The sequence below is a fragment of the Morone saxatilis genome, unplaced genomic scaffold (assembly GCF_004916995.1).
Source record: "Morone saxatilis isolate NCDOM2014 unplaced genomic scaffold, NCSU_SB_2.0 Contig19, whole genome shotgun sequence".
Classification (NCBI taxonomy): Eukaryota; Metazoa; Chordata; class Actinopteri; family Moronidae; genus Morone; species Morone saxatilis.
The window spans coordinates 20521766-20539316 of NW_023339751.1; the positions used below are offsets into that span (position 1 = coordinate 20521766).

Here is a 17551-nt window from a genome sequence, read left to right on the forward strand (position 1 = left end):
AGGCTGTTAATATATTATTTAACAGTCAGTAAGAGAAACTAAAAAAAAGAAGCTGCTCTCCTTTTTGTTTGAAATGTCCTTGTATGTTTAACCTCTGCTGACACTCCAATCGGTGATGTCAGAGCACTTGGTTCCCATCGTCTGTCAAAGCAAAACACCTGCTGTGACGTTATTGATTGGGGTTTAGCCAAAGGTGAAACTTAACTGAAAGTCTGAACCTGTAGAGTACACCGCAACAACAGTTTTCTGCCCCATTTCATTCAGTGTTGATTTACCTTTTATAGGTATTGATAGGATTCATTGGGAGAGCAGAACCCTAATATGCAGTGAAAAAGGCTGAAAAACATCTCACAGCCAGAAACACTACTGAAACCCAGCCGGAGGGGGGTAGGGGGGGAAGGGCAGCATTGGAACCCAGTTGGTAACTAAATTCAACAGACAAAGATAAATAACAATTCCTTGCGACTACTCTTTAATAATTGGTTTCTGTAATGTTACACAGCAGACAAGTGCACCTTGTGCAGAGATTATTTCACTTTTGTCACACTTCTGAACAGCAAGTTCCATCTTGCTTTCCTTTGGCTGTCTGGTGAGTAAACATGGTTAGCGGGAGCTATGGGAGCCATATCTCTGTTCCACATTACATTTCAGAATTTTGCATGTTGCTATCTCACATTTTGTCCTCACAGAGCTTTTGTGTGGTTTTCAAAATAACATAATTTCTTTCATTGTGACCAGACAGCTTCCCCATGATTGCTACAGAACAGACGGTGTGAAGGGCAGGCTGTAATGATTCTCCAAATCATATGGATGCTTGGCTCAATTTCTGATACAGCTGTATTGATTTAAAAGTTTGCATCAGGCAACAATTACGAGAGAATTACAGCTAATTTCATACAGGCTCTGTATCGGAAAATCCACAAATGATATGAAGGATACTCGATAAGTATGACAGTGCAAAATAAATATCCACAGCGCAGTGCTAATCATACAAGGATTATTGAAAGCATGGATTCATTTCTTTTTTTATTTTATTATTTTTTGGGCCCTCCTCCCATGAAGCCCCAGGATACTCAGTCCCCATGTTCCCCCCAGTCATACGCCCCTGCTATCAAAGGCCAAAAGTTGGCACTGAATGCAGAATGCAGTCAGATTCTCAGTCTTGTTTGTGCAGGTTTAATGAATGATTTTGTCAAGTTTGTACTGTTGAGAAAAAAACTTATCCTAGCATCACTGGTCAATTTTAGCATCACATTATCTTCTGGACTTGAACCCAAACGTTGTCCACGGCCACATCTGGGGAATTGAATTATATTGTAACGTCTAGGGACCACAGTCACGGTGCATTGGAAGCAATTTCCTCATGTGTATCACACACAGTGCAATCTCTCTGGAGTTTTCCACTGATTGTGTGAAAATGTTCTGTAGCTTTGTGTCTCCCTGAATATGCGCTGTACATCTTCTATCATAAATGTGAACTTTATGTAGGAAACCGATATTTGATTACATTGTTTGTATCCAGCATTTGTTAGGAAGTGTTTAAGAATAACTTGTGCCTTGTCCTTAATCTTGAGATGTTTTTGGACTAGGAAGCTGGCTAAATAACTATTATTTGAGATTCCTCACTATTGGTTGCTTAAAAGTGTTTGAATCTGTTATTTTTTTGTTTTGTTGTTTTTTTGGATTAATGGTTTGAAGCTCTGGGTTATAACAGTTTTGGTGAAAGAGCATAAAATCAAACGGATGGGGACACAAATCATCCTCAGTGTCCATGAACTTCCTGTTACAGAGTGGTCATGGTGGTGTCAGCGTGGCAGAGCTGCAGGCTGCTCTGTCTGAGAGAGAGGCGGAGATCCTACGTCTGAAGGAGGAGTTCAAGGCCTCAACAGCCAAACAGAAGGACACTGTCACACAGGTCAGTATATGATCTCTTAGTATCAAGTAACCATCCCTGCTTGCTTGAAAGGTGGCTGGTCATCTTTAATTTGTGTCAGCAGTACTGCAAGTTCAAAAGAGTTTGTACGCCCAAATATATCAGAATGTTACACAACTTGATTATACAACTTTCTTTCTATTTTGAGCCCACCTGATCTTAAAATCCCCTATTTATAGTTAAAAATCTATCAAAACTAAGGATGCTTCTCATATCAGTCCTGCATCATAATGACTCTCTGGTGTCCATCCAATTGGTTACTATGTTTACTATGTGTTCACCATCTTCAGAGTGAACAGAAATTAGTTTGACTTGGATTTGAATGTCTTGTTTTGCACACCTTAACCACAAGCTAGAACAAGATTTAACTGTGTGTTGACAATGCAAGTCTTAACCTTGTTTGACACACACTGTTGTGGAGTTAACAACATCTGTATATGAGAAACCCTTAGCTCCAGAAACAAAGAAGGCTCTTTAAAATGCATAGGAGCTTGTTATCTGTATAGCTTTGTTCATTTGAAATCTCTGAGTGGTTGCACCTGGAACATTACAACTGTGTCAACATGTTTTAAATGTTATACTTAAAATTATGATTTACTTTATTTTATATTTTATTCTTCTTCCTATGACAGACCAAAGACATTGAGAGCCCTGCTACACTGGTTGGGAAACCCCAGATTGAGACCATTACCAGGAAGTCAGGGGGTGGAAGAGATAACCGAGTGTCAATGAGCAGTCAGGTAAGCTCACGAGATGACATAAATGTAACCCTCCAAAACTGATATTCTGACGTTCATTTCATGCAGCGATTGGCCAGGTTTGCAGACACAGTTCCTACACAGTATGGAAAAGTATGGAATGTTGAAATGGAAAATGTGTAGGAAGGAACCTTGTGCAAAGGTGAGAAAGCCTGCGACTTTGACACCTCTGTTGAGCTCTTAACATGGCAGATTAAGTCACATGGGAACATTTTACAACTAGCCATTGTCAGCCCTACCACTGGTGATTGCCCATATATTTGCATATATGTGTGTGTATATATGTCCTGTACAGGCCTGTCTGCGCTGTGTCTTCGTTGTCCCCAAAGGCAGAATCCTGTTCCGTAAATCACATTGTTTCTGTATTCATGGTCATCAACCTTGTAGAAATACCCCCCCCCCGTTTATGAAAAGTGTGTCATGCAGGAAATATTCATTTTTTTAAAAAACATCCTTTTACAAGACACACAGGTACATAAGCATTTCAGAGGTTGGGACCTCAACATTTGGCAACCTGAACCTTTCCGAATGCTGCGTTGCTCAGTAACGGTTACACAGGTGTGGATACTTTAGCTGTTGTGGCGACTGACCTCGTCCGAACAGAGAGACCATCCTGTATCCTCATGCCTAGACACATTTCTCTCGAGTGACCGTGACGTAAACCGTAACCTTGAAATTGTGTGTGGTCCCACAGGGCTCAGCTGGCTATCCGTCAGTGCTGGACTCCTCAGAGATTTCCACAGAGAATGGCAGGACGAGCCGCTTCCCACGGCCAGAGCTGGAGATCTCCTTCAGCCCTCTGCAGCCAAATCGGATGGCTCTGCGACGCCAGGGGGAGGAGAACGCTGTCACCGTCAAAATCACTCGCTCAGCACGCAAGAGAAAGAGTGGAGAGATGGAGAAGGTAAGGACCAATCAAACAAAAGCAACTTGTCCAAAATGAGCAACATTCTCATGTCTTTTGCCCTTTGTGGATACATTTCCTACCATATGTGTCCAACTACAAAAAACTACATGTGAACATCTCTCTGTATGAATCTACATTTGGACTCCATGTCCCCCTGTAGGTTCCCTGAAAAACAAAAAAATGATACCTAGATGTCGAAGTGAAAAAGCCCATCTCTGGGGCTCATGTTGCTTAGTTATTTTTTTTTTTTTCTTCTACACATGTTCTGTGGAGAAAATGTCACTGTGAAACCTTTTCCTCAGCCCCTATCAATCCAGCGCCAGCAGGTAGTGCAGGATTGTCTTACCAGTTCTGGGAATGGGGCAATGGCAGTTGTATTGGCAGTTCTACACCACTACATAGCAAACTCAGATAGTTGTGATCTGTCAATAGGTTTGGCATTTTCCCATGAATATATTTAATCTGGGTTTGAAATAATACTGTGGTATACCAACTGCAGGTAACGTAAATTATGTACCGGTAATTGGATAGTTATTGTGTGTGAAACCATGTTCTAGCAAGGATCTTTGGTTTTTATTTCTGGCAGAAAACCCTGATTTTTCTTGATTTCTCTCTCTTCCTCTGGTCCCCTTTCCAGATGTAGGATATATGATGGAACACAGCTACAGGCTGCATGATTCTAGTCAAAATAAGAAGTGTCAGAATTGAGATCATGATCACAAAAGCAAAAATAATTATTGCACTCTGTATTGTCTTCATGCTGACCGTGATCATTAGTTCCTGGGAAAGGACAGACTGCTGTATTTAAACAGACAGCTCATGCAACTGCATAACGCGCTACATTCAAGAACAATCGATGCCTGCATCAGTCCTGTGTGTACCTCAACAGAAACTGCAATAATGTTAGAGCATTTAGCACAACATGAAGAACAATTTGAATAACATTTGTCCAGTGGCGTATTGGTCACCAGCACTTTGTCTATCGCATTTTATGAATGTAGAGAAACACTCCAGTACTTCTTACAGTACAGTGTTTTCCCTATTGTCTTTAACAAGAGCCTCGTGTATTTGCTGGGAGCTCAACAAATGCAGTTTGTATCCTGTGTAGGCAATGTGTAGTACAAGTAACAAGGTCAATGAGACAATCCCATCTGTGCCATTTGGAAACAGATTAGAGTCTTCATCCTGTGAACTGCTCAAGACTACGGCTGTTCTGTGAAAGCAATTGCGAGTCACATGTCGTCTTGAAAAGTAATCCCAGATCAAACCAAAGAGGCTCCATGGAAACGAGACCAGACTGTGAGACTTGTATAGAAAAGTGATACTGAGGTGGAGGGTGAACAGGGTCTCACTGGAATCGGATTAAATGTGCTTATGTTAATTTGTTTGTTACGACTAATGCAAGGGAAGTAGGCTAATGGGTTGTGGGGTGACGTGGCTTCATAAGCCTTTACAAATTGATAAATACCAGATCCAGTGAGCAGCATGTCCTTTTCTTTCCAAATGTAAAGAAAACCAATGAATATAATTTTCATAATCATATTTTTTCAGTTAGTGTTTGCATTGTTCTGTTTTTTTTAATTGCTGATGAAATGTATAATTTCTAATTAACACTTGTTGGAGCAATTAACATATGGACTAATGGAATACTTTAAACACAACAAAATGTGTAAAAGAAGAACTGATACTAAGTAATTCATCATAGATAATAACAACAATACTGTGACTTCTAAGTCATACAGTTTGCAAAATCTATTTTACCTCCTGAAAAACTGAAAATAGGCTCTTTGACTAAAACAACACACACACACAGAGACAAACAAACAAACACACACAACACACACAAACAGACAAACACACACACACTCCCCCCAGAGAACACATTAAACAAGCATCCCACTCAGAGGAACCAAGGTTGGGTACAGTTCACTTGTCACATCACTGTTCCACTGTCACAGTCTGCAAAGGTTAAAGCTGGTTGCAGCCTGTGTGACTTTTCTGTTTCAGAAATCATTCTATATTTTCCATTTTCTTTTTGTCTCTTTGGCAAACACAACTTTAGAATCTATCGTGACTACATTTGTAAAAATGCTAAAAAGATGTCTACTCTTCTTATTGGCTTTATTAGTTCAGAATGTTAAATTTCCAAATGTATGAAACACGAGGTATGTCTGAGCAAATAGCATGAGGCCAGTCAGGGTCTTCCTGCTTCCTCTTTCATTTTATCCTTCAGATTGTGGATATAGTAAATAGTCAGTAAATCTTTCCACATATATATATGCTTCCAAATATAGCTACATTACAGCATTCTGGCGCAGTGAGATTATATATCATTATTATTGCTATTTTACAGTTTTGGCTGTTTGTTTGGCAGTGTGCTTGGGAGGTGCTGATATACTCTGTATAGGCATGAGAATACCTTATCTCCATACTTTAATAACAACTGCATGACAAGCCATCAATGAAGTAGAGAATTGTGTGCATGGCAAATCAGAATAACAAAGTGATGATATGAAGATAATATCAATATCGGGGATAAATAAAGGAGACTGTTTGTTTTACTTGATAGTCATGGTTGAAATTAAATTTGATGAGCAGCTTTCAAGTTGTGACTTTATAAAAGCTGCAATCTACAGGCTTGGGGTATTCAGCAGACCAGTGCTGCAAATGTTTAATTTGTTATTTTAAATTTTTTTTTTTAAGAGTGAAAAACATACAGGCTTGATATATTTTGTAAATGTTGAATTGATTACATTATATGTTTAAATTAATAATGCACCTAATGACATCTTTACTTTACATTCCAAGGAAGCCCTATCCTAGAGTGGTTGTGGTTACAGTGCCATGCCATCTTAGTGCAGGTTGACAGATATAAATCAGTTTGACATCCTAGCTCAGGGACTTGTTGGCAGTATTTTGACAGCAATTTTAACACCTTCACAAATTTCCCTGAATAACTTTGTCACCAGGGGCAAGGGTATGAATGCTATGCATCATCAGAATGTAGGAGGGCTTTTACCATGTTTTACCACCATTTAAAATCGACTTATTTTTGCAAAGTAAATTTGGTATGCAGTGATTTAGCATTCAGACATCAAAAAGACTATTGGTAGAATAAAGATGCTCACATTTAGACCAAACTCTGACCAAAACAAATGGGAACTAGGGCCCACAAGAGCTTGTTTTTGTCACTGGAATGCTCAAATTGTTATGCTAAGTGTCTGTCTGTAGGGTTTGTTTCCATAAAGTGAACAGAAACAAAATAAACTTCACCAAAACTGTATTTGTAAGTGTTTCCACTGTTCCAACAATCAACATATCTGCTTTGGTCAAATTAAACCCTTGATTCACTGAAGTAAAAGACAAAACAAACTGCTTTTTAAGTCGCTCTCCTTAAAGTCAACAGTTACACACAGAAGGACTCGCACTATAAATCAGGGACAGCCATAAACGTATATTTAACAGTGAACAGAGAGGCTTGGACATCACACACAGAGGCAGTGTGACACAATTCTCTGCTCAGGACACCATTACTCGACTACATCTTTACATTTCAAATAGTTGTTTGATGTAATATTATTTTCTTGGATCTTCCATAACATTGCCCCACCTTTGTCAATCTTTCTATAGGTAAAAACTAAATCTCCCTAAACAAAATTTATTTAATTTAATTGAGGGTGATGCCATCTACGAATTTATCCACAAATAAGATGTTTTTGGTATTAAATGCTTTCGTCTTTTGGAACAGTGTGTAAAATCTGAATTCTTTAGCACTTCAAATGAAACATGAAAGTGTACAAATAGTAAAAGATGGACATTTTGATTGCTAGCTGATGTTGCCTTGGTATTTTTCTAAATGAAAGTAACCAAAATTGGTAATTTTATGCAATTGAACAATGTTTAATCTGTTAAGTGAAGCCAAGTCAGAAGTGTTGAAACCTGCATTCTATTTAATGGCCAGCAGATGGCAGCTCCATTGGCTACAGTAACACAACAATTCAATTGAGTCTCATGGAGAAATTACCCGATTTCTCACCTGAATTTATGATCTGAATCGCTAATTTCAAGTTTTCTTTCATACAGCATGATGTTGAGTTTGTAAATTATGGTCCAATTTTGAGTAAAATGGACAATAAAGCATGGTATGCTTTAGGGTGTGCCTACACTGTCCCACCAGTGAACTGCACAACATTTTGATCAAACAGTCAAACTTGGCAGTGCTGATCAAATATCAAGAATCAAGATTCTGTTACTGCATTACTACCTATTTCTCGCCTTAAATTGTTTCAGAAACATATTTTAGTTTACCGTTTATCTGTAATATGACATCATGTGACCAGGGAAGCCGCAATTGTTTAGTGCCACGGACAAGTTGAAACTGCGCAGTGAATGAGACCTCCGTTGACTCCAACAAATGGTCATGGCGACAACCTTTATGCCAAGCTCGAAGCTTCAAAACACTACTCCACAAACCAATGGGTGAGGTCACAATAGGTTCACACTTAAGTGGTACTGAAGACAAATGAGGAACATTTAGAAATAGAATGGGTCTACCTTGACTAACTACCTTTGTGCACTTTTACTGTATTATAGGAAAATGACAGAGTACAGTAATTAAACCAATTTTGTTAGTGTGCCAAACCTGCCATTGGTTTTGTTTTCCAGAATTTTGACACCTCCTCTAGAGACTCTAGAGGACACCTGAGACTGTACATCCTCCCTCTTCAATATTTTAAAACTGCCAGTAGTAAGAACTGTGTGAAGACGTGTTAGCAATGTGCCTACATGCTCTGACAAAAGCTCATTAGCTGGAATATATTAGACCACGTTCATGTAACACATAATCCCCCAATATAACTCTTCTGACTCTGTCTCCTTGTACCCTACCGGTATGGCAACATTTTCACTTTTGATACCAGCGGTGGGAGTACTTATATAAGGGTGAAAGCTTTGAGATGAAACCCCAAAGTAATTCCACTAATGACTGCCGTTCTGCTGACTCTGCTGCGTTCAAGAGAGAGAACTGGAACAGAAACTGAGGGGAGGGAGGTGTAATGAAAAGCCCACAAAAAGATGTAGGTGTTTGTGTTAGGGAGCAGTTCTACAGCACATCCAAAGTGATGTGACATTACATCAGATTTTATTCTGGGTATCTGGGGCACTTCAGTCAACATTTATGAACCTGAACACATCCCTTTTAAAAGGCAGTAAACAAAAAAAAGAGAGAGAGACTGAGACAGAAAGAGGGGAGTATGTGTATGTGGGTATGAAGAACATATTTTTTTGTTGTCCATAACTGCATGACAATTACATTAAAAAAAGACCAAATGTTTACATTTTTGTTGCCCATAACAGTTGCATAAAAAACCTTTGCATATAAAAGCCTAAATATTTCAGGAACCTTCGAACAGTGGATTTACATTTGTGCACATTTTTTTTTAAAATCATTTTGGCTTCATAGACATGGTCTGTCTTTTTTTTCTTCTTCTTTTTGTAGACTTTGTTCTCAAACTAATATCTCTCTTCATGCTGCTGCAATGACCCAGTTTCCACTTGGAAAGCAATGGAGTCTTTCTTCATCTGAACATATGAGAAAAATTATACAGGGTGTTTGTGTCAAGGGCCCAAGGGTCATGAGTGTCAACACATCAATGACTGTCAGCCTTCATATAGTACGAAAAAGGAAGTAACGTTAACGTAATCAACGTTTTGTGCCCAACAAAAGAAAAAGGGAGAGAATAAGGTGTGCAGAAAAGAAAGGAGAAAGGTGAGTTTAAAACCAAGAGAGAAATGAGCCAAAATAAATCGAGATTCAAAAAGTACAGAGGGAGGTGGAGGAAGCACAGAAATAATAAATTGAGAGAGATTGGTTGAGGGTTAGAGGGGGGAAATGCCAGCCAGGGAGGAAGAAAGTGAAATGAAACAAGACCGAGAGGACAGGTGGAGAAAGATGGCAAAGGGAATACAGCAGTGGAGTAGAGTGTAGAGGAGGGTTGGAAGAAAAGAGAAAATAGGGTGGAAAAAGAAGGGGAGATAAAAGTGGAAAGCAAGCAGAGTTGAAGCAGAGATTGGTTAGATAAGAGCAGAGAGAATAAACGGCAATGGAGGGTAAAAAGAAAGCAGAAGAAGCTGACATGATGGTGACATTTGATGCTGAGGGAGCTTAGATCCGAGCGTAGTCTAACTGTGCAGCCTGTACTTAATGTACACATCTATTAACATGAAATCTCCTATGTTTTCACTTTATCACACGCAGTAACATGAAGATTTGTACATTTACTGTGCCACTGGAAACCCATCCACTTGTCTTATCGTCAGTAGACAATATAGCCTGTAATTATTAACTGTCAGACACATGGAGCAATATCTTTAAGTTACCTTCCCATAACCAAAAAATAGGTAGGATATACATATACATACTTGCACATAATAGTCACATATATAGATGCTCTAAAGACACATTGCATCTAGATATTTCACTATACAACCCTTACTAAATCTAAATTCTGCAGATATGTCTGTTTGCTTCATTATACGTAGACACAAAACCACACAGTATAAAGTGACTCGGCCTATACTTATTGAAATTTACTTTCCCCTGTCACACAGCATATAATTGATCCCGACCAGCTCTCACTGTCCCTTTCCCACTCCAGTTACAAAGCCTGTAATGGAGGCCTTCTTTTCACAGAGGCCCATTGGAGAAATAACTGTGTGGAAATAACTGCTAAATATATACTGAAACAGCCAGGCAAGACAAAGACACTATTCTCAAGGGTTAAGATTCATCCAAGGAGGTTTTGTATTTGGAAATTGTATTTGCGTCACCAGTTGTAGTGGAGCATTTTGAAAGATTAAGAATTTCCCCTGACCCCTCCCTAAAATGACTCTGGGTAGATTAGTGATCACTGTAAATGTATGAAAAATGAACACGTGTCTTTTTAGGGAAATTAACATTCATGACATTTGCATGTAGTTGTAGTAGATATTTACTACCTGGCTAAAGACTTTCCTAGTCAAGTAGTAATCGTTAGTTACAGCCTATGGTCGACTAGTCATTGCACGTTTGTGATATTAATTTAAGTTTTCATACATCTATATTTTATCAGCCACCTGTTAAATGCTAACAGCAGAAGTCCTTATTGGTGTAGCCTGGCCTCCGTCAGTCTTGGAGGCTGTGAACCTGGTTCTGTTGCACACTTGCCCAGCTCCATTTCTTTCTTCTATGTTAGCTCATATTCTAGTAGTGTAAACAAACCTCTCCCTGTCCTTTGAACTCCCAGTCTGGGTAGATACTGTACTATAAGAGTAAAGGCCTGTGTTGTAACAGTCCTGAGTTTTTTTTTTTTTTTTCTGCGACAAATGGAAAGTAAGTTGACTAAGACTCAACCAGCAACCGATTTAGTTGACTACCCCTATTTTTAAACCCCCAGTAAGTGAAATCTTTGATATTAGCGCAGCATAAAATGACTCGTATCATGTGAAAGGGTGATAATTACTGAAGAAACACAGGGGTGGGTTGCACCAGGTGGTCTTTACCGAGTCTTTAGAATGGACTTCACATAGGTACCACCAACCAAACTTAAGCGCAGTCTTAACTATGTGCGGTCGTAATGATGCGTGTTCATGTGACTGTGCGACTATGGCTGTTGCCTAGCAGCATGCATGGCCAGGATCCATTGTTATGTTATGGAGGATCACAAAAGAAGATTTTGTATGTAAGCCGCAAGAACAATTCCCTGGACCTCCTTTATAGACAATAAAAATTTATTATTTTGAAACTTCTACTGTACAAATTCCCAATGTTGCTTCAGGTTAAGAGACATGCAGTATGTTCGCCAGGGGGAGTTTTAGATCATGTGAAAGAGACCCATAGAGCACGTCTCTGCCACATCCCATCACTCAGTCTCTCTCTCTGCTGGTCTGTCTGCCATCAGGATCTTGGCCTATCCTTGATTCAGCTGAGAGTCAGCAGGAGCACAGGCAGACAGCAGCTTCACCACTGATTAATGGGACAACGCTTAATGTAGCCTCACAGAGGTAGGGAGAGAGTGAGGGTCAGAGAATGGACAGACAGACAGACAGACAAACAAACAGCCAGGTCCTCAGAGCTTTCTGCCAGAATTGCAGATTTGCATTTTCTCAGGTCAGTCAGCTGAAAACAACAACCCATCCATCTCACTCAATTTCGCTCTTTAGCTCTTCATTAATTGGATAGAGTGAGTAAGTATGATGCGTGTGCTTCTGTTTGGCTGTGGTTGTAATGCATCAAGACAAATGTAGAAGAAAGGGGAAAGTGATTTGAGGACAATATATCTTGTGTTGTTACAGAGCTCAAATGGATTTTCTTCATTGCCTTTGAATAAGCAGTTAGATTTTTGTTTTTGTTTGCTGCTGTATCTGTGATTCTTGTTCAGTTATCTGAATATGAGACAATATGGACTGGACAAGGGTTGGGCAATGTGTTACAATTTTCCAGCCAGCCACCAACAATTGGCAATTGCTGGTGTATTTGTACATGAATGTGTGCTATGCCAGCCACCCCTCCCCAATTACTGCTCTGATAGTTTCAGCTGGGAGATGAGCAGGAAGTTTGCTATGTCCAAAAAGTGCTCATAGCTTTAATAAACAAAATAAACTCACAAAATGTCAAAGGAAAAAAAAAAAATACATTAGCTTAATTGTCTTGTTAACTCACCTCAAAAACAGTCTTGACAGAAACAAAACTCACAAAACTGTCTCTATTAGTCTCTCCACTGTTCCCACAATCAGCAACTCTGGTGTCTAACCAACTAACCAAGTTATATATAAAATATTTTTTCTTTATTTGCTGTCTCTGCCTCTCTTATGCCCAACCTCCTTGTTGCTCCTCTACCGATCCACACCTCTCCTCTCCTGGCCTGTCCCTTTCCCAGTCCTGGTTCAGCTTCTGTGAATCACCTTGTTACTGTATTCCCTGTCGTGAAACTAGTTGAAATAAACCCTTAATTCACCTCAGTTAGATGTGAGAAAAAACTATCTGAACAGCAGCTCTCATTCTTCGGAGGCAGATCATTAAATTAGTAAAATAAAATGACACATCAACAATCTGCAAAAAAAATTAACAACTGGTAATTGACCATTCGCTGTTAATCGATATATTCTTCCAATTGCCCACCCCTAGGCTGGACATCATACAACATATTTCAAGCTTTCATCTGTGATCTGCATGAAGGCAAGCATAGATTATTCATATAGCACCTTTCACAGACACCGGTCAGAAAGTGCCTCACAGAAATAAAGTTAAAAAATACATCCGGATGTCATCGCGTGGTAGAGGTGGGCGATATATATCGTTTGCGATAATATCGTCATTGTTGTTTTGACGATGTGCAAATTTCCATTATCGAGTATTTAAATTACTTCGCCAAAAATATTGAAACGCACGCGGAAACTCCTCACATCCACTTAATACACGGTGCAGCAACGCTCTCTACAGCATGGCAGGATTCAGTCACACGACTAGTGGGCCTACGTGATCACATGACGTGATCACATGACCTCTCGCTAGCATCCTCCTTGCAACAGTTTAGCAGCGCGTTGTGACGGTAGAGAGAAAATGCAAGCACCTCCAGTCCCTGAAGCTACCGGTACTTCAGATGATTTAGTGCCGAGACGTGGGTCTACCTCTCTGGCATGGAAAATGGTTTGGTTTCGAAAGTGCTAGCAGCGCCTATTTTGAATACAAATCCTATGAGCTTCAGCGTTCAGAGCGCTAAGCGCCTTCAGCGGTAAAAAGATGTCAGCGGAGACGTTTTTTTAGCGCAGCGCTCAGAGCGCTTCAAGTTGAAATCTGTTCAACTTTTAACACCCCTGGGCGCTCGGAAAATGAGTTTTTGAGCGCTCTTAGCGCTAAAAACGCGTTTGGTGGACACAAGCCCTAACTCAGACAATTCCAATCACATTTTAAAGGATATCGACTGATTATCGTTATCGCCAAAATCCCCAAAAATAACAAGATATAATTTTTTGCCCATATCGCCCACCCCTACCGCTGACGTGTCGGTGGACCACGTTAAGTTGTCAGCCACATGCACCCCAAGAAACTTAAAAGAGGAGACTCTCTCCATGCAGTCGCCCTTTATCTATAGAGGGGCAGGGTCAGCTCTCTACCTCCTCCAGTCCATCACCATCTCCTTGGTTTTGCTGGCATTCAGCAGGAGGTTATTTGCTGCACACCTGGCTGCGAGCCTCTGGACCTCCTCCCTGTATGCTGTCTCATCACCGCTAGAGATGAGGCCCATCACTGTTGTGTCATCCGCGAATTTGACAATGATGTATAGAGTGTTGGAGAGGGGCACAGTCATATGTGTATAGGGCATACAGGAAAGGGCTTAACACACAGCCAGGAGGTGAACCTGTGCTCAGTGTCCGAGTGGTGGATGTTAGGGTCCAAAACCAAGTCTGTGGCCGGTCCGTCAGGAAGCTGTTTATCCATTCACAGGTGAGGGGTGGGAATCCCAGGTCAGTTAGCTTCTGGAAGAAGATGTTCGGCAGTATGGTGTTGAATGCCGAACTAAAATCAACAAACAGCATCCTGACATAGTTCCCCAACCAGTCTATGTGGCTCGCAGCAGTGTGGAGGACGTTGGCTATGGCATCTGCTGTTGACCTGTTTGCCTTATAGACAAACTGGTGCCGGTCGAAGGTCTGGAGGAGGCAGTACTTGAGGTGGGGCAGGACGAGCCTCTCAAAGCACTTCATGACCACAGAGGTCAGTACCACTGGTCTGTAGTCATTAAGGCTGCTTATGGAGGCCTTCTTAGGTACAGGAACAATGGTGGCTGTTTTCAGGCACGGTGGAATAGTGGCCTGTTTTAAGGAGATGTTAAAGATCCTTGTTAGGACCCCTGACAGCTGGTCAGTGCAGGCCTTCAGTACTTTGCCCAGTACCCCATCTGGGCCTGCTGCTTTGTGTGGGTTCACAGCTCTTAGAACCCTTTTCACCTGATGTTCCTGTAGTTCAAGCAGGTGGGTGTTTGAAGGCTGAGGAGCTGTGGGGCCACTTTCTGGGTTTGGAGTAGAAATTACTAACCGTTGTGTGAACTTTGTATGCACAAAGTAAACAATATGATGACTCGTTTACTGTTTGTATGTTCCCTGAAGATGCAGTTATAATGAGCCTAGTTTGTGATGCCATCACCAGAGAACTTTGGTTAATGACCTTGACTTTAACAAACAAAGCTGTAACTGTTTAAACTTCAGACTAATTAATCCCAGTTGAACCTATTAAGAATAAAAGCAATAGAGGGAATGGGTATACAATACTGTTTCTGTGAAGCTGTTATTTAATTCAAAGTACAACTATTTTCCAAGGGCAGCAAGAGAAAGGACTTGGACTTTCACCTTGCCACCTTCTTTCTTAAAGGTCTTACAATCCCTAGATTTCCTTCATTGTTTAAGCTCAAGATATCATTGGTTACCATCGGCCATATTACTGGCCTTGTCATGCACTTCTTGCATTTATGACTAGGACTAGGACAGCTAGAGTTAAATGTGTAGTTTTCATGTCATTAAAATTCTTATTTGTAATATTTTGTTTAGCTCTCAGTGATACAGCTAATAAAACGATTATGTTTCATGTTCATGGTAAAGCATGGATTTTTTGCAGCTGCAGCTCACAGATCTGTGACAGTGGTCCAATAAATAAAATCTCAGAATTGTACATTTTGGTCATCTGAAACATTATCTTTTATTTTAGCAGTTACATGTTTAGTGCAGTCAATTCTTTATAGGGCCATAGGGCACATGCCAGCACTCACTGGGGTTTGCTGATATTGACATTAAGTCGGTGAATCTCAACTTCAACAGCATTTTTCATTTCTCTAAAATTGAATGAGCCTCCTTCATGGTCTGTTATCTGCTTCTGTTGGGCTGAAAACTAGAATTACTGCATTTTTAACTTGTAAACTTATATTCAAATCTTGACACAGTGAGGACTGCTGGATATAAAAACAATGGCTAAGGAGAGATGTAAAGCCTCAGGCCTCAGAATTATCTCCTAAGCAGGCCATCTCACCAGCAAGGAAAGTGTTAGTTCTTACTGTGTATTGTAAAGAGGCACCATGCAGTCTTTAAAAGTCTGAACCAGGATCTGGATCTGGCATGTGTGCCATTCCTGATCAGTCATGCACTCCTTCATGGTATAGTTTAGCTAGATACTACTAAATAGCCCAGCTCCTTTCAAATAAAATATAATTTGATTTACCAATAAAAGCAAACACTGGGTTCACTACTACACTTTACACTAGCGCTAAAATTACTGTGGTGAAGCCACTTAAATGTGATCAAGTCAATAAAATCTGTTCTTCAAACAGACATAAAGCACAAACAGATGAAAGGTTCATATATTTAATGCAAGTAAAGGATAAATCATATTAATCAAACATTCCAGCCTATGTGAAAGCTTTTTACAGTCCATGTTAATATAAGATAGATAGATGACAAAAGTTTTAATGTTGGTATGAAAAAACCTCAGGTCTGGACACACATCTTCATGAGATGTTTGCTTCTCACTATACGTCATCATTTGTTCTGAAAGTGGTTCTTGTGGATGATGCTTTGATCTGATTCTAGCCCTACACGCCCCACCAGAGTGATCATTCACTTGTTTTCATCAGTGAAACGTCTCATCAGACAAACATAACCTTACTTACTGAAGTAGCTTCAAATTTAAGAAATTAAGTTTTTTAATATGAATTGTTATAATTAAATCTAATCACAATGTTACACCTACACCTTCGTAGGTTCTATGTTGCATTAGATTTGATTTGTCATGTTATCTTCTCAGTCTTTTTCTCCAAAAATATAAATGGAAATCTTTACAAACCATGCATGTTTGGATATATGAGATATACTGTATATGTATATATGATTAGGGAGTTTATGTACTGATATCACACTGGCCCAAAAACAGGATATTAACAGGATATTCATAATAAATCTAATGTCTGTAAAAAACAAAAGACACATTATTGGAGTACAGCTAGAGTAGAATGAAGGTGATAAAATGATAGTGTCCAATTGCACTTTTATATGTTTAAGGACTTGAGTGATCAATTGGTTCACTACGACTAAACATGCATTAGTATATTACACACAATGTAACTTTTTATAAAATCACATTCACATTAAAGGGTTTGTAGTACAGTACCCTGTTTAGAGCCTTCTTGACACTGGCGACCTTGTGGTCAAACCCAACTGATGGTGACTCATTTGGGACTTTTCTGCTAACAGACATTGTCAAGATGGCACACAGTTCAGACTCTTGGTGTTTTATCAACCCTTTTTTGTTGGCGTGTTTGATGTGTGCCAACTTTATTTTTTGTTACCAGTGCTAAAGCTCTGGTTTTGATCTCTTTGGTTTTCAAAGAATATACAATTGGATTGATACAGGGTGGGAGGCAAGAGGCCAGAGACAGACTCAGCACACGCTGGTCTGGGTCGATGGATCGCACATAAAGCCCAACTAAAAAAATAGTAAATATAGGAATGTAAAATACAGCAACAAGGACTAAGTGCTCAATACAAGTACCGAGAGCTTTGAGTCTGCTGCTTACTGATTTCATCCTGAACACAGTCACCAGGATGCTGGCGTACGACAGAAGAATGAAAGAAAAGGGGCCCATCAGATTCACCACACTACAAGTTGAAGCCATAGACCACTGCAATGTGTAATCATTACAGGCAAGTCTAAACACAGGAGCATAGTCACAGAAATAGCTGAACACTCTGACAGAATTGCAAAAAGACAGTCGAGTCATTATACCTGTTGAAAATGCAGTTACTCCCAGAGCAAAACACCAACTCACGCTGACAATACAGGACATGCTCCGCATTGTGTTGATTGAGTTCTGACGCAGAGGGAAACATATTGCGATCAACCGGTCATAGGCAAGTATACCAAGAGCATAT

At 39.9% G+C, this 17551-nt stretch overlaps 1 protein-coding gene across 1 annotated transcript in view; it reads left to right on the plus strand.

The window, feature by feature from the left end:
• LOC118329803 (kinesin-like protein KIF20B) overlaps positions 1-17551 on the plus strand; it is a 52291-nt gene that overhangs the window by 19378 nt on the left and 15362 nt on the right. The window contains exons 28-30 of the mRNA XM_035664115.1: positions 1790-1915; positions 2566-2673; positions 3386-3595. Coding sequence (XP_035520008.1) covers positions 1790-1915; positions 2566-2673; positions 3386-3595 — 444 coding nt within the window. The remainder of the gene's footprint in view (positions 1-1789; positions 1916-2565; positions 2674-3385; positions 3596-17551) is intronic.